The following is a 25,335-nucleotide window of genomic DNA, read 5'->3' as shown; positions in this document are numbered from 1 at the left end:
GCCATTGTCCTTGGCTTCTCAGCAGCCCTCATTGTCCGCCATGTTCAGAGAGTCTGGTTTTATCCCAAGTAGCATGAATTCTAATTGGTCTTAATAATAAAAACCCAGAGTCTATAGGGGTTAATGCTGAAATATCAGAGAAGCAGAGCAACCAGCTACTAGAGTTCTTAATTCTACCAATGCTCAGACCGAAGGGAGCAATACTGTCTCTAGAAATCCTCAGACCACATCTACAGACTACAGACTGCAACTAAGGTCCTGTCTCCTCCCATCTTATATTCCTCTCTCTACTCAGTCATATCCCTTCTGCCTCCACTTCTCTAGTGCTGGGATGAAAGGCATATGATCCCAAGTGCTGGGATCAAAGATGTGAAAGCTGTTTCTCTTTGAGAATGGATCAGTCTAGTCTAGCCCAGGGTAGCCTTGAACTCACAGAGATCCCTCCATCTGCCTCTGTCTCTGAGAGTGCTGGGATTAAAGGCATGTACAAACCATCACCCAGCCTCTGTGGCTAACTAGTGGCTTAGCTCTACACTCTGATGTTCAGGCAAGCGTTATTTGTTAGATTACAAACCAAATATCACTATATTAGTTATCTAATATATAGTTATTAATAAAAATGAGGAGAAATAAACATGACAGATGCTGAAACCAGAATTCCAGGCGCAAAAGTAAAGGAGACTGGTAAAGAAGTAATGAAGTGTAGTCCAAGAAAAACATCAAAGTCAGGCAGTGGTGGCTCATGTCTTTAATCCCAGCACTTGGGAAGCAGAGCCAGGTGGATCTCTGAATTTGAAGCCAGCCTAGTCTACAAAGCGAGTTCCAGGACAGGCAGGGCTATAGAAAAACCCTATCTTGAAAAACAAACAGAAAAAAAAAGAAGAAGGGGGGAGGAGAAAAAAAAACATCTAAAGGGACAAACACATATTTTCCTTCAGCAGAGGAAAGTTGTGACAATGAAGAGGCAGATATGGGCCAGTCTGCTGCTGCTGAGATTTCTGAAGTAGGTGAACTCAATTACTAAAAAGACCACAGGGATTTTTGCTATATCAGCAAAGATAATATGAGGTCAATATTATCTTCATATAAGAAAATTCAAAGTGGTGCCCCAAAATGAGATCAGTTTAAAGAACTGTTCAAAGGAACAGCTGTTAATAGGATGGGTATTCAGGAGAGGCCTATACCAGGTAGCTGGGTACAGAGGCTAGGGCCAGGTAGCAAAGGCTAGACCAGGACACGGGTTTGGGAATCATCATTTTAAATGAAGTCAATGGAATCTGTAAAAGGATAGGTGTTTGTGTAGTTGTTGGGTTTTTGTTTGTTTGTTTGTTTGTTTACTTTTTACTCTTTTGGCTCTTTGGGACCCACCGCCCAGTTCCCAAATAAATCACATGATTCTTATTCTTTCTTATGAATGCCTGATCTTACTTTGGCTTGTTTCCACGTAGCTTTTCTTAACTTAAATTATCCCATCTATCTTCTGCCTCTGGGCTTTTACCTTTTTCTATTTCTGTATCTTCCTTTACTTCTTACTCCATGACTGACTGTGTTGCTAGGTGGCTGGCTCCTCAATTTTTTTCTCACAGATTTCTCCTACTATGAATTCTCCCTGCCTGCCAGCCCTGCCAACCCTTTCTCCTGCCTTGCTATTGGCCATTCGACTTTATTAGACCAATCAGGTGTTTTAGACAGGCAATGGATCACAGCTTCACACTGTTAAGCAAAGGCAACACAAAAGAACACAACACATCTTTGCACCATTAAACAAATATTCCACAGCATAAACAAAGGTAACACATCTCAAATTAATATTCCACAATAGTTCTGTTTGTGTTTGTATGCTGAAATTCAGACTCTTAATATGCAACATGAAGATGTGAGACCTCTGAGGGGGTTCTAAGTACAAGGCAACATGAAGATGTGAGACCTCTGAGGGGGTTCTAAGTACAGGGCTCTCACACACGGAACTATAGTGACCTTATCAAAAGGGAACTCTGAGAATTGCTACACTTGCTTTCTGAAAGATGAGGAAATGACAGTCGGTAACATTCATGAGGACCCTCGCCAGAATTTCAGTATGAGGACACTATGATCTTAGATTTCCAGCCTACAGTCTGGTGAGAAAACGCTTCTGTGGTTTCTAAATGAGCCAGTCTATGATACTTTGCTGAAATGGCCTAAGTAGACTATGACTGGTGCTTTGAGAAATGAAATAAGGGAAGATTTGGGTTGTAGGAAGATTATCCTGCCAATGGTGAAAGCTGATACCCCAAAGAACAATCCAAGGCCTTTAAGAGGAAAAGCGGGAGTAAGTACAGTTGTGAAATCTAAGGTAACAGAGATTTTGAGACAATGGAAACAGTCAACAATAGTGCAAAACAACTCCCAAACCAACCGAGTAATGCTTTATCCTATGAGCTAGGAAAGAAGGCATGGATGAACAGAGCAGCACAGTTTGTTCTTGGCGCAGGGTGGGGCGAAGCTACTACCACTGGCCACCAGGAACGTGCTATGTAGATCAGTCTAGCTTTGAACTTGCAAAGATTAACCTGCTCCTGCCTCCTAGTCCAAGTGCTGGGATTAAAGGCATATGCCACCATGCCCAGCAGCCATCCACATGATAAAGCCTCCTTGAACCGTATCAATACTTAACATCAAAGACAAAAGTAAAACATACATTTGAATATTAGCATAAGAGAAGTTAAAAACAGTACAGGAAGGTTTGTTGCCTGTAAAATAGAGTACCATTAGAGATTTGTTTTCTAACAGTGAACTGTATACAGGGCTCATCCACAGCAATAGTTAAGTGTTACAACAAACACACGCCAACACTCTCACTACCATTCAGATTACACAAAACCCCGGCAAAGAGTTTTGCCAAAGTAAGCATTCCATCAATATTTTTTGATTTAAGAAATGAAGAAATGGAAATAGGATGCATTACAAAATATCCTGAGGAGACAGGAAAACAGCTTTTAACTGAAAATAAGTATAGTAAAAATGTGTGTGGTAATTTAACATACAAGAAAATTCTTATGTGATAAATGGATATACATACAGGATCTTATTAAAACCTGAGAAAGAACCAGCAAAGAATTTCTCTCATGGATTCTTATTACCCATAAACCACGATGCAAAATCACCTGTACGGAAGCATCAGAAAATACTTTGACTTCCAACCATGTATGTTCAAAAAAAATCAGACAAATCAACAGGGATGGAGATAGACTGATAAGAAATACACCTTAGGCAGGTAATTGAATGCAGTAACAGTAGTAACACACACACCAGAAATGCCTGGCAGAGCAGTCCTTAGAAAGTCACCAAATTTCATCTCTGTAAGGGTCTATTTGGGATGCACATTAATGGTAAAATAACAGCATTATAAAGACTGCTATATTTTTCATCTAGTTCCCTAATGTTAACCTCTCCCTCTCCTCTCCTCTTCTCTCTCTCTCTCTCTCTCTCTCTCTCTCTCTCTCTCTCGCTTTTTGAGGTTTTCTGATATAGCCCTGGCTGGCCTGGCGCTCACTCTGTAGACCACGCTGGTCTTGAACACACAGAGACCTGCCTCTGCCTCCTGATTGCTGGATTAAAGGTGTGGGCCCTCACTGCCTGGTGTTCTTTTGTCTTTTAACTAAGGAGTCCCAACCATTGACTCCCGCTCCCCCACCAAGCTGGATTCTTAGGGTACGTGATCTTTTCTACACAGTACGCCCCATTCTACATTTGTTTCCTGGACTTGCATTCACACTCTTTTGGCTCAAATAATAATTGATGCGCCACAAGAAATTTACATAATGTTGAGTTCTAGTCCTGTTGGTGATGCTAGGATTCCACATGGCTCCCTCTCTCCCTCCCCCTCCCTCTCTCTCACCACACACACACACACACACACACACACACACACACACACGGTTAGGTAGGTCTTACTCGATGGAAAGAATTCTGAGAAACTGTTGCCGCTTGGCTACTTTGCCACAGTAAAAACGTACACCAGAAAACTATATTCAAATTTGGCCTGGAGCACAAACCCGTGATCTTAGAAGATGGCAAGTTCAAGGCTAGCCTGGGCAACTGAGCAAGACCCTGCCTGAAAATGAAAAGTGACAAAGGGCTGGCATAGAAGCACGTGTTCAGTAGTAGAGTACTTGCCTATCATGCACAAGGCCCTAAATTCAATCTCTAAAAAACACCAAAAATAATTAATAAGGAAGCAAAACCCTACATTCAAAAGCTAGCTGAATTAAAAACCCTACATTCAAAAGGTATTTAAATTAATAATTTTTCACTGTACAATTATCAATTTAATATACAATTAAGTTTGATTAAGAAATTTTACTTTTTCATTTATTTAGAAATGTCTCATTTTCACCCTATACTCTTCACTGTATTCTTTAAAAAATAGTTATTACTGTTTTATGTATGTGTATGGGCTGTTTTGAGTGTCAGCACACATGTGCCGCAATCCTCATATGGAGGGCAGAGTACATATCTTGGAATTTTTCTCCTAGCTTTACAAGGGTTGTGAGTCTTGAGCTTGTGAGTCCTGCAATCCCACTTCTTTGAAGGCAAAAGGCAGGAAGATGGCTCAAGTTTAGGGTTTGCCAGGTCTACCCAGTGAGTTCCAAAAGCTAGAGACAAAACAAAGCCCCAAGCCTGATAAATTCTGGAATTTTTCCTCTAATATTTAAGACCACAGATGACCACAAGTAGCTGAAAGCATAGGAAGCAAAATTTCAGAAGGCAGTCAAGAGTAGGCTGTTCTAAGACTACAGTCCTCCTTCCCCGCTGCCACAAGATAACCTGTCATACTTCACCTTCTATAAAAACAAAGAAAAAAGAGCACAGGGATCTGGGGAGATGGCTCAGCAGTTAAGAGCACTTACCGATCTTGCAAAAGACTCAGGTTCGGTTGCCAGCAGCTACATCAGCTGGGTCATAACTGCCTATAACTCCTATTCCAGGGGGTCTGATATTCTCTTCTGGGCTCCTCAGACATCTGTATATACACAGTGTACATATGGACAAGCAGGCATACACACACATAAATAAAAACAAAAATTTAGCACAAAAATAAATTCACAAAGAATACCTTCAAGAACTCTATGTGGTGGCTTGAATATGAATTGCTCCTGTAAGCTCATATATTTGAATGTTTAGTCACTAGGGAGTGGAACTTTTTGATAGGATTAGAAGGATTAGGGGGTGTGGCCTTGTTGAAGGAAATATGTCACTGGGGGTGGATTTTGAGGCATTAAAAGCCTGTGTCAGGTCCAATCTTGCTCTGTCTGACTGCAGACCAGGATAGAGCTCTCAACTATTTCTCCAGCAGCACACTTGCCATGCCTCGTGCCATGTTCCCTGCCGTGAAGATAATGGACTAAGCCTCTGAAAGTGTAGACAAGCCCCTAATTAAATGTTTTCTCATAACAGTTACCATGGTCATGGTGTCTCTTCACAGCAATAGAACAGTGACTAAGACAGTCTCGATCTCATTAACATACCCAAGGCTAGTGTGAGCAAGATGTTATGATAAAATAATATTGTGACATGAATGTCTTTTGTTAAATGTTAAGAACACAGTACCCTAATATATTTCATGAATCTAGAAGCAAGGTTTTCATGGGTAAAAGTTAGATAGTCTGGTAAAAGGGAGGTGCCAGTTGAAGATATTATCAAGATCCCCATAATTAAAAGATTTGGGTTGAATCTGGAATTCCAGAGGGAATTCCAAGTACTCCTCTGGAGGAGAGCTGGCCTGAATCCAGTCCTGTGACTCTATTTTCATTCTTATGTATCCAGCTTGTACCAGTTGCTGACCATTAGGTAACAAAGAATACGTTATCCACAATACTAATATTATTTCATAAGGAAAACCAACTGTGATCAGCTATGTATCAATGACCCCAGCTGGAACTCTAGAAGCTTCTAAAAGGCTGCTTACTTCTTTTTTTAGAGTTGAGCATATTGATGTGGCTGACAAGTAGGGTTCCCCACCATCCATCAGAATGCAGGATTGAGGATCGGAAAAGCGGCTAGACGTAAGCTCACCTCCAAGGGAGAAAGGTGACACACCACAGAACTCTACCTATTCCGGCCATTAGCTGAGGTAGTGGGGGGGGATCACACCAGCACTTCCGGCCACATTGCCCTTCCCATTTTCTGTGGATGTGTGGATGCTCAGGGGGAGCGGGTGGGGTGGGGTGTTGAGACAAACTTCTAAGAACTGTTGACTAAAGCGTCTGTAGGAATGTAGGATTCTAGACAGTACTGTTTTGATGTTCATACAGCATACCACAACACAAAAGGAAAGTATTCTGTTTCTGTTTAGATTCCATCCTGGCTTGGCTTATTCCAACTCCAGGAACACTGTTTGGGGTAGAGGCTTTCAGCATATCCACCCACGTATGGCAGCACAGGGCTGTGGGAAGAGGTGGGAAGACAGGCTGTGTCCAGTGACAAAGGACTTGTACCTACCTTTGCATGCAGCAAGGCCTCAAAAGTTGTCAAGATAAAGTGAGGGTCTGGTCACCAGACTACTAAGATTCTGAGATACATCTTGGTAATTCCCCACCACAAAGCAGAGAGGACTGGACTTGTATGGAATCTTTTTGGAAGTGAGTGAGACAGAGAGAGCACAGTCAGTTCTATAGAGAATCTAGTTCATTATTTTCAAAAGAAGGAAAGGAAAGGAAAGGAAAGGAAAGGAAAGGAAAGGAAAGGAAAGGAAGATGGTAGTTTTAAAACAACTCTAAATCAGGCCAGGCATGGTACGGTGGCACATGCCTTTAATCCCAGCAGCTCTCTAAGAGTTTGAGGCCAGCCTGGTCTACAGAGTGAGTTCCCAGGCAGCCAGTGTTCACAGAGTGAGACCCTCTGAAAAAACGCAAAACAAACTAACAAACAAAAATGTTCCACAGTATCCAGAAGAGAAACAATAAAGAGAAAGCATAAACTTTGGTGCCCAAGGTTCAGGATTTTAGTGTCAGTATGTCAACATTTTGACTACATAATCCCATAATGGGTAAACTTAAATTCCTCTTTATTGGGTTTCTTTGGTATGTCTTTTTTATTGTTTTGTTGTTAATGTTTCTTAGATAGGTTGTCACTTTATAACATAACCCAGGCTGAGAGCCTCCAACTGATCAGCCTCCTGTCTCAGCTTCCTGAGCTCTAGAATGGCATACCACTATACCTGGTTTTGTCTTGTTTTTCAATCTATAAGATGATAGTAATAATGATGATGATGCTAATAATACCAACCCAAGATGGCCTATCTAACAACAATAAAACAATATAAATAAGCTACTGCAAACAAGCACAACCAAGGATCTAAGCTTGTTCCTTGCGATATTATAGCATTGTGGGGCTCAAATATTACAGCTTTGCCTTCTGAAAAGTGTGAAATTACCCTCAAAATTCAGACAAAGCAAAACAAAGGTGGCTTATCTCTTTGCTCCACATCTGGGGCTTCAGCAGAGTAAGACTCCATGCCTGGGGGTATCTGCAGAGTTGAGGACTGGAATGCTCCAGAGGCATTTATGCACAGAGCTGACAGTTAACCTGGAGCTACAGCTAAGGACCCACAGGAGGTCAGACTCTTCATGTACCCCAGCTTCCTCTTAGTATGGCTACTTCAGGGTAACCAAACTTACAAGGCAGGGCTCCAGTGCCTTCTGTTCCAGTAAGCGAGTTGAAAGCTGTTTCATATTTTGTGGTCTAGCTCCCAAAGTCACACAGCACCACGTAGGCTGTGTTTTTTTGGATACAGGGAAGTCACTGAATCTGGCTCAAATTCAGAAAGAGGGTATCCGGATCCTCTTTTTTTTTTTGATGGAAGTTGTGTCAAAGAATTTCCAGCCTTTTTATTCTTTTAGTTTTTTTGAGACAGTGGTTTCTCTGTGTAGCCCTGGGTGTCCTGGAACTCACTCTGGACTGGCCTCGAACTCAGAGATCCTCCTGCCTTTGCCTCCGAAGAACTGGAATTAAAGGTAAGTGTTATCACCCCCAGCTTTTTTTTTCTAACTGTGGGATTTTAAATGCCCCCAAAGAAGTCTCAGATATCTAGATTTGAAGACAGTGTCCTATTTTACTTTTCATTGCTGTGATAAATACCATGACCAAAAGCAACTTGGGGAGGAAAGGGTTTATTTCAGTTTCCAGGTTCTAGTCCATCACCTAGGGAAACTAAGACTGGAGGGAGGAACCCGGGAGAAACCCAGAGATACAACTGCAGCAGAGACTGTGAAGAAATGCCGCTTGATGGTTTGTGCCCCATGGCTTGCTCAGCTTGTTTAAGTTATTTATTTATGTATTTATTTATTTTCACAGTTGAGAACAGCTTTAATTGGTGACAAGGAAACAAGCATAGAGCAGGAACACACAAAAAAAAGACCCCACACAAAGCTGAAAAAATCTAGTGTCTTCTTCAGTCTCTGAAAGGTCTTTCTTCCCTAATTTAGGGCTGGTCAGTTTAAAGAAAAACTTGGTGGCTGATGGCCTGCAGCTGGTGTGTAAACCTATCCTGATCTGGTTTTGAGCTTGTCAAACCAGTCCATCAGCTAGGGGGCCCACTGACAGGAGAAAAGACCACAAGGCCCTTTAAACTGCTATGCTTTAGTCTCAGGTCAGGAAGGTAAGGAAGAAGCTGGCCATCTTGAAAGTTCAACATCTTTATAACCTAGGCATGGTTCTTCTCCCTATCTGTCCGCCTGCCAGGGAATCTAACTCCTAGCCCCGCCTCCTTCGAAGGACACCCTAAGGGCTCTTAGGGGCCTGGGACACAGGTGGTTCTTACCTGCTGACAGAAAAGGTGAGAAGTGAGGAGCAACGGTGACTCAGAGGAGAGGTAATCTAAGGGCTCACGGTAAAACGTCGGTCCAGAACATACCACAGCCATTTGGTGACAGTATATTCTTGACGTGTGCTGGGAGAGATGTTGCATCAGCAAAAGATGCCTCGGGCCATCTGTACCACAGGCAATGTCCAGTGGAAGTGGACAACAACCTGAGTGAAATCCTGGTTCTATTTGCTGAAGTCACAACCAGACAGTGACAACCTGGATGAGTTGGTGGTCCTCAAAAGGAATCCTGGATAAGGTCTCAAAAAATGGTCCCACTTGGGGGTCTTGATTGGGTTCCTTTCTCTGCCAGCTAAAGCATTAAAAGGCAGGAAACATCTTGAGCCTGGCTGTGCCTGGAAGCAGTGGAGAAATCTGGAAGGCAGCAAGGAGGAACAGACAGAATCAGCAGCTGAAGAAAGGCTTTTATTGAGGGTGAGGAGACACACACATACAGCAGGCACACTGTTACCCAAAACTAACCAGGGGTAACAAAGTTGGGCGAATGGAAACTAACAAGAAGGCACATTAATGGATGAGGTCAGCCATCTTGTGAAGAGACAATCATGGAAGACACGATCACTGTATACAGATGGATGCTGAAAGGGCTAGTGTTTAAAACGCAACCACTGAAAATGTCTTAGAACTTTTAGTGTTATAAAGAAGAGATATAATAATATATTCTTAGGAAATAATATTTTTAAAGCAAACTAGGACAGTTAGGGACTAAAAACAAACAAAAACTCCAAATCCTGACAGTTGGGTTTCAAATCAAGAGGGGGTCCCTTGCCTGGTTGCAGCTCTGTTTTACTGCCCTTAGTCATTGTATGTTTTTGGTTATTTCTCAAAGGTGCCTTAAACTAGCGCAGCTTTGATAACATTGTCCCTATGTTCGTCCTCCTCTCCCCTCTGTTCTTCAAGACAGGGTTTGTTTCTCTAGGCAGCAGCCCCGCTGTCCTGGAACTTGTTCTCTTGCTCTGTAGACCAGGCTGACCTCAAACTCAGAAATCCACCTAAAGGCATGCACCACCACCGCCCAGCTGGTTTGTTTTTTTTTTTAAATCTCCTTTACTCGTATCTGTTAAACCAACTTCTGACTTAAATGTAGTTCTCAGGGGAACTTCCCTACTTGGAAGAGAATTCCAATGACATTGACAAACACAGGATGGTTATTTGATCGGTAGCAATTTTTTTTCACCATACAAGAACTTCAAGTTTTGATTTGCCAAGCAGTCACACGTGTGCCTCTTACCTTGAAACAGCAGCATCAGCTCCCAGGCTGATGGAGACCAGATCAAATGCACAGACATCCTGTTTGAGAAACTTTCTACCTCTCAAATCTTCCTAAACACAATAAAGAGGTTAGTGGTGACTGCCCCCTTTCCATCAATGTAAATGCACACACACACACACACGCACGCACGCACACACGCACACACACACACACACACACCAAGCTCCCGTGACTCCATGTTGAGTTACTTTGGCAGTTAACTGCACACCCTCAGGAACATGTTTTTTCTACCGCTTTCTCTTTTCTTTAACATACACCCTCTCTCCATTATTCCCTTCTTTTGGGTAAATGTATTTTAAACAATAAATTGGATTTAATTTAATTCTGTAACTTGGACTTCTCAAAGATAATTTAACTCTCTTCACCCATTTTTAAAAATACATAGTTTGTGGAGAAACCTTGAACCAGAGTCTACAAAATATTTTGAATGGTTTTTTGTTGTTGTTGTTGTTGTTGTTTTGATGCTTAAAATGTCTATAATGCTATATGCTTTTCTCATACCCTAGTGCATGGAAGAAGCCGTTGACACTAAGCGAATGAGACCAGTCAATAAAGACACTGAAAACCAGGTTTTAGATTTTCATTTATACGCACTTCAACTGATCAAGTCCTTTAAGTATGCAAACCACATACTTAGAATTTAGCTGCTCCAAGACGTATTTCTATGACATTTGGCTTGGCTGATGTTCCAACCTTGAGGTTTTAGGCTTTTGTTTTCTAACGATACCTAGAGCCTCTTTGTAACGGCAGTGACAAGTAATATAGGCTTCCCGGCCGCCTTCCTCCCTCTAGGATTTTAAGTTCTCTTAGAACACCACCCCTGCTCTTCTAGTAAAAATCCCACATGACAGAACAGCCTGAGGACCGAGGAAAAGTAGGAAAGCGGAGCCATGGAAACTGAGCGGGGGAAACGTGTGAGCGCGCGGGTGGTTGGAGGAGAAGGAACACTCCCCTGACGACGGCGGCGCGAGGGGGCTCCTCGGATGACGTCACGCACCCCGGTGACGTCACGGCCGTGACACGCGGGTGACGCCGTTGCCGCGGCGACTCCTCGTCGTCTCCGCCCCCTCCCCCTCCCCCCCTTCCCAATCCCCTCAGGCTCGGCTGCGCCGGGGGCCGCCGGCGGGTTCCTGAGGTGGCCTCCGCCCCGGCCGCTCCGCCCACGCCCCCCGCGCCTCCGCGCCCGCCTCCGCCCGCCCTGCGCCTCCCTTCCCCCTCCCCGCCCCGCGGCTGCCGCTCGGCCCCGGCTTGCGCTTCGAAGATGGCGGCGCTGAGTGGCGGCGGTGGCAGCAACAGCGGCGGTGGCGGCAGCGGCGGCGGCGGCGGCGGCAGCGGCGGTGGCGGCGGCGGCCCCGAGCAGGACCAGGCTCTGTTCAATGGAGACGTGGAACCCGAGGCCGGCGCTGGCGCCGCGGCCTCTTCGGCTGCGGACCCGGCCATTCCCGAAGAGGTGAGTGGCGGCGCCATCCCCCAATGCTCTCGCGTCGGGGGCTCGGCGGGCCAGTGTTTATGTGAGGGACGGAGGCAGCGGAGGGAGCTCCGGCTGTGCTTGGCAGCCGGCGGGGATGTGGATAGCGACCGAGTGTCCCCCACCGTCCTGTGGCTCTCCTCGCTACGTAAACACACACGGTGGCCCAGGGGGGTTCCCCGGCCCCCACCCAGATGGGGTTGGGGCAGCGGGGACGGAGCTGGAGCCTTTCCATAGGGGGCGAAACTCTGGGGCTGGTGGAGAAGGTCACGCCTGGCTGGGGTTTCCAGCCCGGCATCCCTGAGATGTTTTCCTTTTTGCTAACCGGCAGGGACGGCGTCGAGGATGGAGCATAGTGGCCGGGGCACTACCCCTGAGTCCCCCCAGCCCTAGAAACTGCCTTGTGTGATACTCCCTGGATGTGGGCATGACGGAGCGCCTCTCTCTCCGCTCCTCACTATCTTCCTTTTGCAGGCCCTTAGCGCTTTCCCACTTTTCTACTTGTTTGGGGGATTTCTCTCGACCGGATTTGCCCAGGGGATGATTTTGGTGGAGCCTTTACTTTTTCAGCCACCAAATGTGATGTTCCGAAGATTTTCCCATCCCGGTCTCTGATCTCCGAATGATAGTATTTGCCAGTGTTCCCATGCTGACCCGTAACCTCCATCCCATCCTCATCCACTAACCCGCTCATTCCCCAGCTGTACCTACTTGCCTCTAACCTTCGCCTCCCCTCAAGAGCATGTTTGCGCTTCTCTTGCCCTGGTCCTTTGAGGCCCTCTCTACTCCATTCCACCGCTCCCTCACCTCGTTATCTATTGTTATCTTCACAAATCCTTCTGGACACTTTGGAAGCTACTCACTCCCTGAACCCCGAAGCTGTCAAGATTCCATCAGGTTTCCCTTGCCTCCTTGCTCCCTCGCTCTGCTGGCAGTGCGGGTTAGCCTTCCACTGTTCATTCACACCTCTTTATTGGCATCTTTCGTGGTTTTTTGTTTTGTTTTTAGTGGGTTTAATTGATCTGTGTCGTTCCCACTCTCGTTCCATTTTTTTTCTCTCTCATGTTTACCTGTCCTTTTTTGCTTCTCTTAACTTGTCCTTGCGTCATTTGATGTATTACATTGTCAGATTACTTCATTTCTTCTCTTCTGATGTAAAACTGACTACATTTACAGTTTGAGCATTGTATCACATAAACAATGCCATATTTTGCGAATAGTTGATGAGTGTGACTTAATTTTGTTGATTTTGCTTAAAGATAAACCTGTTACTTAGGCTTCCCAGTTCTCATACTATCTCCTTTCTTATCTCTGCAGTAGTCTTTATCCTGCTTCGTTTACTTGGAAATTCATCCTCTATTCTTGACCTATCATTAGCTGTCTGTTCACAGTGATGTTTTCCAGCCTTGCCATCTCTGCCCAAAATGTGTTCAGTATTGTCATTTGAGCTAGCTTATTTCTTTACATTCCCTCCCTCCCTCCTCCCCCCTCCCTCTCATTTTGCTTTTGAGACAGGGTTTCTTTGTGTAGCCCTGGCTGTCCCAGAACTCACTTTGTAGACCAGGCTGGCCTCACACCCACAGAGATCCCATCTGCCTCTGTCTCCCAAATGCTGGGGTTAAAGGCCTGTCCCACCACCGCTCGCTTTTTCTTATGTCTTCATTCGAAATAACTCCAACTTCCATTTTGAATTTATGCTCAGGTCAGTTTCCACTTGACTTCTTTATTTCCTGTAGCTTCTTAGATTCCAAGGATAAAGCTCTTCCCTTCATCCATTTCCTAGTTCAATCTGTTTCCCTTATCCCTAGTTACCATTCATTCTGTCTTGTTTCCTGGCTTTTGGTACTTAACTTGCTGAAGCTTCCTCTTGTCTTCCCCACACCTCCACATTCCTTCTTATTTATAAACAACTTTGTTCCGTTGACATGGAAATTTATTTTTAGGATACATTGTTTTTAATGGAGAAATGCTAGGGGTCACATCTGCTGTCTATTTTCTCCAGGAATCGGATATGCCTTTTGTCTTGCAAGGCACAGGTGCCTCTGGGCTTCACTTGACTCCGCAGTGCATGTATGGTTCTTGAATTGTAAAGCTGCTTGAAGACTATTATAGTATGAGGAAATTAATGGATAAAAGTTAAAAGATGATCATTCTCTGATATGACGCTAATTTGAGAACTTTGTTTCAGAGTTTATATTTCTGTGTGGAAGACTTTGTTATTTACTTGAGGGAGCTGGATTACTTGGACCCCTTTCTCTCTGAAGTAGTGAGTGTGTTAGGGCTATAACTTTCTGTTTGACACTTTCTGGACATTTCCCATGTACCGGTGCTTGAGAACCTCTAGGCTAAGTGAAGTTAAATTAAATCAGCAATAACTAACTGAAAGCATGGTCATATCTTCTGGAACTGTATTCTTCATTTATTTAGTTAAAATACAGATGTTCCCTATTGCCCCCCTCCCAGGGTTTAATGTTTGATGATGAATAGTTGCCTTGTGTAAAAGATGATAAATATAATTGGCTGGCAGAGATTATGATTAAAAAGTGGACCTCTATTGACTACAGATACAAGTATTACATGTAGCAAAATAGCTTCTTCCAGGAAATAGTATCATGCAGCCCAGGCTTTTGAGGAACTCAGCATGTGACTAAGGCTGTAGAACTCCTGGTCCTTCTGCTGTTACTCTGAAGTGCTGGGATTACAGGTGTGTGTCCCTATCCCCAGCAAGAAATAGTTTTAAATTGACATTAATTCAGAGGAAACTTAATATCTTGTGGTCTTTTAATTGAACTGCCTTCTTTATATGAACTTAAAAGAATATCTTTAATAAGTACATAGAAAGATGAAAAATTGTGCCTGTGTGTAATGACATATTTTGTTCTAAATTTTTATCTTACCTGGGTTTTAAAAAAGTTTGTCAGAAATTTCAGCTGCACCAAAAACTAATTACAAGGGGAAAACCTATCCATTATTGAAAAGTAAAAATAATAAGTATAAAAAGTACAAACTTTGTGTATAATTGCCATAAACATTTGCATGTATTACAACTAGACTTTTTAATGCTTGTGTAATATATTTTATATGTAACTTTTAAAATATAATAGTCCAGCAAAACTTATGTTTCCCTAGGTAAAGTATAATTTAACTGATAACTTTTTTGGACATTAAGTTCTTTTTAAAAAGATTTCTGTTATTATATATCTCCAACATAGAATGTAGACAATGGTATCTAAAATTATGTTGGAAAATGAACAGATTTCATGGCCTGTATTTCTATTACTGTATGGGTACTGAAAATAAAATGTTCTGATAAATGTTTATTAAGTGTTGTATTATTTTGCTTTTAAGCATTTACTTACTTTCTATTTCCTTGGTGATACTTTCTTCCCGAGACCATATGGTGTGACATGGTACGTGGTATAATATTACCAGATGGTTAATAATAAATGCATTTATTATTTAAATGTGTGCTACCAAGGTGTGATATTTACTACCTGTTTCTTTCATGTTGTGTTTCTGGAGAAAGAGAGTTTCTTAAAACTGTAATACAGTTAGTATTGTATTACTTTCTGTTTTCAGGATCTCTTAGCCAGTTTTGGCTAAGCTGTGTAATTATAATTATGTATTGGCTAGGGAATATTCTAGGATGGGATCTGCATTATAATGAGGTCCACTGTATTAAAATACTTCTTTGTGATCCTTGTCAGGTTAGGTTGCATCATACCTCTGAAAAGTGATACTTTCACCAAAGTAGGAAGGTGTATATGCAGAAAGTTTTAGCTATTGTTCTTAATACTTGTTTAGATATTTGCAAAGGTTTTGTTTGGAGGGGGAAGCTATAAAATAACTGTCTTCAGTATTTCTGTATTGCTCTCTTGCCCATTTCCTGACTTAACACTCTCACTTTAGGCATTTGTCCTTTTATGTAAAAAAATTATCTTGTATCGGTTGCTTATATATGCAGGCAATCCATTGTAAGTTGACCAAAAGGAATGTTGGGCTGGTGCTTGGATTATGGAATGTCTTTAACATAATTGCAGATTTGATTTAATTGTGTTTGGAGGCCAGAAAGATTGTAGTAGTACAACAGACTAGAATAATGAGAGTTTTCTCTCCCCCATTTTACTGATAGGAAGAATAGGCCTGGTAGCAGCTAAAAGATCTATTCTTTGAGTGGCAGGGAAGAAAGTTAGTGTTGTCCTCGCTGTACTTTGGTGTTTTCTAAGACTTTACCTGCTGAGTCACACAGTGGGGCAACCGCTTCTTCTTTTCCACTTTATCTCCAATCATAAAATTGCCTTCTCCTTCAGAGCTGCAGAAGTGCATTTTGTTCCGCTGACAACTTAATATTAATTTAAGTGAGTACTTAGTGAGCTTGTTGTCACAATCCCTCTCTTTTTAAAAGTCTTGTTTGCTCCTATCCCCAGATTCCTATGTCAGATCCGTATTAAGATAAGCCTTTTTGTCAGCAGCTTTTTACTAGATTTTGGCTTCCTCAGAAGTTAAATTGTTTGCAGCCCTTTATTCTTTCTCTTTGCCTGGTTCACCTGTGTTCATTCTTCAGTAAAGCCCCAATTATAAATAATTATAGAACTTCTGCATTCAAAATAAGCAGGCCTGTTTGGGAGTTTTTCTGGTTTTGAGGTCACGCTGTACTTTCTTTATCTTAGTGTTAGAGATAACTTCATGTTAATATAACAAGAAATTCATTCCCATTGATTCGCATATTCTTTCTTTAAATAGTTCATGGATACATTGACATGTTTTGGAAGGCAGTTTTTTTGTTTGTTTTTAGTGTTTACTAACCTAATTAATATCATACTTAATAAGCCATGATAGTCAGGACTCCATACCTAATTTTAAGGAGTCTATACCTAACACAGTCTATACCTAACTTTAAAGAGTTATTTTTTTCTCCTATGGTTATTTTTGCTTTCTAATGTTTTCTCTTGCTCTTAAAAAATCAAAAGCCAGAAACATTATTGTTAGTTCAAATATCAAGACTATTGACTGTCTAGTATCAAGAAATTGATGCCCAGTAATTTCAGCATTCCTTCCTGAGCCCTGGAATGCCCTTATACAGAGTCTAAAAATTGCTCTGAACTCAGTTAAGTTTATTTCTTCTGGAAGCTCAGTAATATCAAAGAAAAGCTCATTTTCATTCCTACTATGCATCTATAGTATTGACAGCACTTTTGGGGAAAATGTACCAGGGGATGATGGTTTTCCGATTACTCCAGAGCTATACTTTCTGACCAATGAGCCCCTAGGATCCTCTTGTCTCAGTCTTCAGCACTAGCAGGGCTGGGCATGAAAACTAAGGTTCTCATGCTTGACAACAAGATTTTACCTGTTGAACCATCTCCCCAGCCCCAGAGTTACTTTAAGAAGTTCTTGATAGTATAGCTTCTGATAATGTATAAAAAGAATTAATATCCATTTAAAAATATTTTATTTTCTATGAATGCCAAATAGTTTTCTTTATAACTTTTTTGGTGTTGTTGTTAAAAGCACTATTGCACTGTGCAGTGATGGCGCACGCTTTTGATCCCAGGACACAGGAAGCAGAGGCAGGTGGATCTCTGTGATTTTGAGGCCAACCTGGTCTACAGAGAGAGTTCCAGGACAGTCATGACTACGCAGAGAAACCCTGTGGGGGGAATAAAAGCACTATTTTGCTGGGTGTGGTAGTGCGTACCTTTAATCTCAACCCTCATGAGGCAGGGGCAGGTAGATTCTGTAAGTTTGAGACCATCCTGATCTACACAGCAAATTCCAGGATAGCCGGGCTATTTAGTAGCCATCTCAATCCAAACAGAACAAAAGTACTATTTTAATTGCTTCCAGATAACTTAATGAATTGTTTTTGACTTTTGTTTCTTTCTGCAGGGGTGAGGTGGAGGGGAACCTAGGGCTTTGTGTGTGTGTCAAGTGCACAATTAGCAGTGAGCTGTACCCACAGCCACATTCCCTCACCGTATTACTATATTTCAGATAGGGAACAGATTACAGTTCAGAGAATTCAGTAGTCCTTACATGGGTAGTCTAAAGGTGTTGGAAGTATAGTTTTTTAGTTTTGGTGTGATTGCCTATATCTGTAGATTCTTCTCATATTACACAATTACAGAAAATTATACAATTGCAAATAAGTTTCATTATATTAAAACATAATCCATTCACTGCAAGCTTTTTGCTGGCATCTCTTGATCCTTCCCCCACGCCTCCTTATGTTGTGCACTGAACTTCTGTTAGTCCAGATGTGTTAAGTGGCTTAGAGGACTGGTATGAGAATAAAATGAGGTGATGAATATGTAAAAACTGTCACAAAATTATAGTACTATTATTTTTCTGATGATTTGCAAGACTTCTTCCAGAAATCTTTGTTGTATATTTGTTTGTTTTAAAAGAAATCCAGTGACAGACATAACATAGGTTCTAGTTACAAAATTTTGACAGTCCTTACGGTTGCCCTAAAACTGAATGTTGACCACATTCTCTTAATATTGTCTTGAAACTACCTTTAAATCCAAGAAACATTAAGTGGCAACATGATGACTTTTTGGGTAAACTGTCAATTCAAGGGAAGGGGATTAATGTGATAGTACAAGGACTGTCTCGCGGTTTTATGGGGAAGTTGATAAACATGACTTTGCTGTAGTGGGTTTTTTTTTTTAGATTTGTTTATTTCTTATGTATACAACATTCTGCCTCCATGTATGCCCGCATGCCAGAAGAGGGCGCCAGATCTCATTACGGATGGTTGTGAGCCACCATGTGGTTGCTGGGAATTGAACTCAGGACCTTTGGAAGAGCAGCCATTGCTCTTAACCACTGAGCCATCTGTCCAGCCCTGCTGTAGTGTTTTTAAAACTATGGTCATTATTAGCTTTGCTGACACCTAACACTACAGTGCTGGCTTTTGCATTGAGTTGTTTCTCAGAATAATAGGTGTTCATGTATTCAGTAAGTACTTGAGTGCCTATAGCATGTAGTAATTTATGAGTTTAGGAACATATTTTAAAACAAAAATCAGTACCATTTTGTAGTTTACGTTCTGGTAGAGAGGTACATGCTGGGAGTTGTGGGAGAACAGATAAACCATAAATAGACAAAATGGAAATTTGTAGTCTGGCTCTGGTAGGACATACCTGTGATGAATTCTTATACTCAGGAGATAAAAGCAAGAGGATCATGAGTTCAAGGTTATCCTTGGCAACTTTAGACAATTTGAGACCAGCTGGTACCATATTGAGACCTCATGTCAAAAACAAAATGAAACAAAACAAAAACCCACTCAAAAAACAAAAGAAATTATTTCTTTTTTTTTTTTTTTTTTTTTTTTTTTGGTTTTTCGAGACAGGGTTTCTCTGTGGTTTTGGAGCCTGTCCTGGAACTAGCTCTGTAGACCAGGCTGGTCTCTAACTCACAGAGATCCGCCTGCCTCTGCCTCCCGAGTGCTGGGATTAAAGGCGTGCGCCACCACCGCCCAGCCAAGAAATTATTTCTTAAAAAAAACTTTTTATATCTATTTTATGTGTATGAGTGTTTTGCCTACATGTGTATATATATGTGCACCATGTATATGCCTGGTGCTAGCAAGGATCAGAAGATGGAGTTGGATTCCTTGGGACTAGGATTAGGGGTGGTTCAACCCGTGTCTCTACAAAAGCAACAAAAGCTCTTAATCAGTGAGCTAATTCTCTTTTTAAGATTTTTTAGATGGAGTCTCACTATGTAATTAAGTCTATCTCAGAGCAAGTGCTTTACAACCCAAACTGGCCTTGAACTTAAGAGCACCCTGCCTCAGCCTCTTGAGCGCAGGGTCTGGTCATACCATCATACCGGGCTTCAAAAAGGAAATTTTATAGTATGCGTGAAGAGAAACAAGAACTGTGGAAATTTTCAAGGAACGCAGAGTAGGCCTGGGGGAGATACGCTGAAATTTAAAACAGCAAGAACAGGTAGACCTCAGTTCTAGGAGGTGACTTTTGAACAAAAGCCTCCAGAGGTCAGAAGAGTACAGAATGAGAATGCATTTCTTGTAGAACTAACAGACTTCTGTAAGGAATGTACCTTGCTTATTTAAGAAGTAGCAAGAGGCCAGAGTTGCTGGAGTAACTCAAAAGAATTGAAAGTCAGTAGATGAAATTCCAGAGGGCTTGGGACATGGCCAAAGGTCTTTGTAAAGGAGTCTAACATTCTAAAGGAAAAGGAAAGCCCTATTCAGGATTTCAGTAGCCAGAGCTGTGACCTGATCTCACAGGTTTGTGTGTGTTTACTTGTTCATGTATGTACACACAAGTGTATGTGTGTGCATATGCTCATGTATGCATGCAGAGGCTAGAGGTTGATGTCAGGTGTCTTCCTTACTTTCTGTCCTTTTTTTTTGAGACAAGGTCTCTTAGTGAGCCTGGAACTTACTCATTTGTTTAGATTGTCTAACATTAAGCTTCAGGGATTCTCCTATCTATGTTTCTGTTACTCGGAGCATGCGATCATGTCCAGCTTTTTACATGAGTGCTGGCATTCTGAACTTGGGTTTTCATGCTTGCATGGCATTTCCCTAGTCCTTCTCACATCTAAATAGGAACACTTTGGTCACAGTGTAGAGTGGACTCTAAGAGACAAGGTTGAAGCTAGAGAACCATGAGGAAGTACTGCAGTCATGGAAATGGTAGCAGGAGAGAAGAGAAGGGGTCAGAGTTTTGGACGGCTTGAAAGTAGACCAAATCTGATATGTCTCACACTGCCCCCAACAGCAATGCTGGTGATCAAACCTAAAGCTTTGTACAGTCTAGTAGATGTTGTACTAGTGACCCACATCCTAAGCCCTTGGCTTTGTTGATAGACTGAATGTGAAGTGCTGAAGATGCCAGAGAAAAGGGAAAAGACCCAAGTCAGGAATTCATTGTTGGGAATGCCAAGTTAGAGGCAGAAAGCTAATGCTGTCTAATATTTTGAATAAGTAATTGGATTTATGACGCTGAGGTTGAAATGAGGCTCTGTGGCAGAGTACTGTTCATGATAGCCATATTTTATTTTCCTTTTCATATATAGAAAGGTAACCTTTCTTCTTTGTAGTTAGGCAGGTATGATCAGGGGATTGAGTTCCATCTCATAGAATGTGGACACAAATGATGTGTGCCAGGTCTATATCTGGTTTTTCTAGCTGGCTGGAACTAAAATGATAGCTATGATGCTTTCGTTCCAAGCCATGTTTTAATGATAAATTGTTCACCAGGTGGTAGTGGTGCACACCTTTAATCCCAGCACTTGGGAAGCAGAGGCAGGTGGATCTCAATGAGTTTGAGGCCAGCCTATTCTACAGAGTGAGTTCCAGGACAGCCAGAACTGTTAAACAGAGAAACCCTGTCTTGAAAAACATAAACAAAACCAAAAAAGATAAACTGTCTATCAGCCTAAGTTCCTGAATGAATGTGGAAATGTAGAACATTCAGATAGCCTGTTGAACTACTACTGCTATTTGGAAACTAAGAAACAGACTCTATCACACTTGAGTCCTTATACCTTTTGCCTTTGGGGTATTACAGCAGTTGTGACATAACTAGAGGGCCACACTGTACTCTGGTACTATGCTGTTTGAACCCTCCATTATTCAGAATTGCCAGTAACCCTTTCTACCTTGTAAATCACCCAGGCTTGTATATTGTTGTAACACAAAATAGATTAAAAGAGGAAAGAATTAATCATATAAAGGGGACCAGAGAAGTGGATCATGACAAGTGAGGAAAATAGAATTGAGAAATTATGTTTTTAATTTTAATTAATTTTCAAAGGTTTTTGAGAGACTAGTGATATAGCTCAAAGTAACTTCAGACTCACAGTCTCCTTCCTTATCCTCCTGTTGGAATTGTAGGCATGTGTTCCCATGCCAGCCTCAAGCAAAAAAAAAAAAAAAAGAAGAAGAAGAAGAAACTTATAAGGTCATATCTGCTAGAAATGAAATATTAGAGCAAAACACCCATGATTTCATAAAGATAAGAATTACTGAAGCAGTGTTTCTATAGAGACAAGGAAAACAGGTTTAGTGTAAATAGGAAGGACGGCTTTCAATATGATGCTTTATCATAAAAGCATACTCTAGAGCATGTGGCAGTGAGAGTGATAGCTGAAATCTGTTTTCATTGTTTCCGTTTTTTTCTCTCTAGTGTAGTAAAAAATTTCATTCCAGAGAGGGATTAGGAGGTTTCAGGAGAGAGGTGAGTGTGCTTAAAATTCAGCACTATACAGGAAAGAATAGATTGGGGACAATGTTAACTTGTGAGGAGCTGGGACAGCATTGTGGGTTTCCTAACTTTTGGTGTCACATCTACACAGTTAAATGTAACTTGACAAGGCAGTTTAAACACTTGCTATGAGTCACTCTCATTTTGACGCAAATAATTATTGGGAACTAGAACATGAATTTATTACTGCATGAAGTATCTATAACTCTTCTGCCACGTATTGAAGCTAAATTTTGAGAGATCTAAGTGACTGATTTTTCTTTTTAAGAATATTCCTATGCCATGTGTGGCAGTGAACATCTTTAATTCCAGCAGTCAAGAGGCAGAGGCAAGTGGATTTCTTTGAGTTCCAGGCCAGCCTGCCTGGTCTACAAAGTGAGTTCCAGGACAATCAGCACTTAAACAAACAAACAAACAAAGACCCTGTAGTGATATTTTCTTTTGTTTCAACAAATAAAGTTTACTTGAAGATCAGAGTGCAGAGCTAAGCCACTAGAGGCCGGGAGTGATGGCACACACCTTTAATCCCAGGACTCCAGTGGCCTTAGATTAGATAGAATCTGTCTAACAGAAAAACAGAACTCACAGAAAGGTGGCGCCAGCACTTGGGATCACTGTATTTTGTTTATACAGAATGACATTCTTATCATTGTAGTTTGACTTTTGTGCTGCACACTGAAACAGTTCCCACTCGGTACTTTTTTTTAACATTTCAGGTTTTACTTGTTTTTGTTACACTTTTCTTACTGCCTGAAATACAAATTCTTTCCTCACCCTTTGCCCTTCAAAACTCATATGCTTCACTGACCTACCATTTATTGTAGAAAGTATCCTTAATCCCTTTCTTCTTTAAAATTTAACTTTATTTTATGTGCATTAGTGGGAAAATGCAGATCCCCTGAAACTGGAGTTATAGACAGTTGTGAGCTGCCATGTGGGTGCTGGGAATTGAACCCTGGTTCTCTGGAAGAGCAACCAGTGCTCTTAACCACTGAGCCATCTCTTTAACCCCAATCCCTTTCTTTCTAAAACCCAATTAGGTACCTTTGTTTTGTGCTTTGCTAGCATCCTGTATCATTTTATTTACCACATGCAGGGTTTTCTTTCGGTTATCAGCATTCTCTAGACTAGCACTCATCAGTCACAGTCAGACTTTATGATATTGGAAGTGTCCTTTGTTGCCTGGTGGTAGGCTATTGTTCATTCTGTTGGACTGGCAGCACTGAGATACTAAGTCTATTTAATTTTCAGATTAAACTATCTCATGTGATGAGTAACTGTTTAGAGCTGCACTAGATCATTTTATTTCAGTTTTATTTTTAGACTTTTAAACTGTGTATGTGTGTGCGCACATGCATGTGCATGCATGCCACACTGTGGCTGAAGAGGTCAGATGACAACTTTGTGGAGTTGATTTCTTATACTTTTATGTGGGTCCCAGGGGTTTAACTCAGGACACTAGCTAGGCTATACACCGAATATTTAATTGCTGAGTGATCTCAGTGCATTTAGTCCAAATAGTTACCACTCAATCTAAGATGTGGTAGTTTTCTCCTCCAAAATCCTGTCTTTAACCATAGTTTTCCAGTTCATTTTCAGAAATATGTTGACTTAAGTAGCACTAAGTTCTTTTCCTTTAATGGTTGGGGTTTTCTGTTCTTTTAGGACTGAGAACTTGGTATTGCAAGGGGTCCAGACTTTTCGTTAAGTGTTTTTTACCATTCTAAGCCTGGCACATGACACATACCTGTAATCTTAGCAACATGAGAAGAATTATGCAGGAGGATTTTAAATTTCATAGCCATCTAGGCTGTATACAGAGTAAGTTCCGTATCCATCCTCGGTTATCCAACAATTCTTTATCTCAAAACAAAATATTTCTTAGGTTGGAAGAATAGCTTAGTCCGTTGAGGAATGGAGGACCTGCCTTAGTTTGATCCCCAGAACCCAGTTTAAACATGCATATGTGCATGTGCCCACATGCACACACAACCACACATCTTTCAGAGGACTCAAGTTCACTTAACCAGCAGTCATGTCCAGGCAGCTTACAACCACTAGGTTTGGGGGTTTTAATACGCTTTTCTGGCTTCCAAGGGTACCGTCATTTATGTTTATATACCCAGACATATATACATAATTAAAATCTTTAATCCCAGCACTTGGGAGGCAGAGGCAGGCAGATCTCTGAGTTTGAGGCCAGCCTGGTCTACAGAGTAGTTCCAGAACAGCCAGGGCTTCACAGTGAATTAGAAAAAAAGTTTTTTTCTAAAAGCTAGGTACGGTCGTTTGCATTCAGCCCCTTCACTGAGGAGGCAAAGGCAGGTGGATTTCCTCCAGAACAGTGAGTGACTTTGTCTGAGAGAAAAATAAAAGTGTTAATGATGCCTGAGGATTGATCCTTGAGTTTTGACCTGTGACCTTTGTGTGTATGTGTATATTTGTATGCATATACAGAAGAGTTCTTTCCACTTTAGAAAATTGCAGAATTGATGACAGCACTACTTACACAATATTTGTGACTGAAATGTCAACCTGAAGTTGTGACTGTCAACAATCAAAGCGATTCTTTGTATAGTTACAAGCAACTCTCATTTATCATAGTTACCTGTACATTTTTGACATATTTTCTTATAAATTTATCTTTCCTATAATTGATAATAGAATTAGCATTATTAGATATTATTAGCTTTTAAAATTGCATCTAGCTAAATTATCTGAAATAGGGTTTACAGGGGACAAATTTGTTTCTTTTTTATAATGATGGACTATGTTTTGTTTGTTTGAGACCTTATCTCACGTAGCCCAAGCCATCCTCCAATTTACTATGTAGCTGTAAAGCTTACATACTTTATTCCTCCTGTTTGCTGAGATTACAAGCGTGTGCTACCACTCTGGTAGGAATGTTGTTTTAAAAGAAAAGAAAAAAATAAGGAAATATTTGAAGATCTGAAAAAATAGCAAGGAATTGCTTAAACAAACTCTAGGAAAATGCAAGAACCCCAAAAAGTAAGTAGATGGGTAGCTTTTGTCTCCAGGGCAGTGTCCTGGTTAGTTTTTGTCAGCTTGACACAAGCTAGAGTTATCTGAAAAGAGGAACCTTAACTGAGAAAATGCTTCTGTCAGATTGACTCATAGGTAAACCTGTGGGACATTGTCTTTGTTTGATGTGGGAGTCTAAGCCCACTCACTATGGGTGGTACTATCCCTGGACAGATGATCCTGGCGTATATAAGAAAGCAAACTAAAACAATCCAGAAGGAGCAAGCCAGTGAAGCAGCATTTCTCCATGGCCAGTGCTTTTGTTCCTGCCTCCAGGTTTCTGCCTTGAGTTCTTACCTTGGCTTCCCCAGATGATGGGCTGTAATGTGTTTTTTAAAAAAAAAAATCCTTTCTTTCCCAAGTTACTATTGCAGTAGAAACCAAACTAAGATAGGTACTATGTATGTTTAAGCTTTGGTGTCAGTGGACTTCATAAATTGAA

General features: G+C 41.4%; 1 protein-coding gene across 5 annotated transcripts in view; it reads left to right on the top strand.

The window, feature by feature from the left end:
- Positions 1 to 11,229: 11,229 nt before the first annotated feature.
- Positions 11,230 to 25,335, top strand: part of LOC121463309 (serine/threonine-protein kinase B-raf) — a 118,457-nt gene continuing 104,351 nt past the window's right edge. For all 5 annotated transcript variants that reach the window (XM_041675433.1, XM_041675430.1, XM_041675432.1 and 2 more), the window contains exon 1: positions 11,230 to 11,586. In XM_041675433.1, coding sequence (XP_041531367.1) covers positions 11,398 to 11,586 — 189 coding nt within the window. In that variant the 5' untranslated portion in view covers positions 11,230 to 11,397. The remainder of the gene's footprint in view (positions 11,587 to 25,335) is intronic.

This window comes from Microtus oregoni, unplaced genomic scaffold (genome assembly GCF_018167655.1).
Source record: "Microtus oregoni isolate MIOR12 unplaced genomic scaffold, Mior012 000026F_ref0000081, whole genome shotgun sequence".
Taxonomy (NCBI): domain Eukaryota; kingdom Metazoa; phylum Chordata; class Mammalia; order Rodentia; family Cricetidae; genus Microtus; species Microtus oregoni.
Note: the sequence above shows the minus strand (reverse complement) of the source record. Positions and strands in the feature narration are given on the sequence as shown.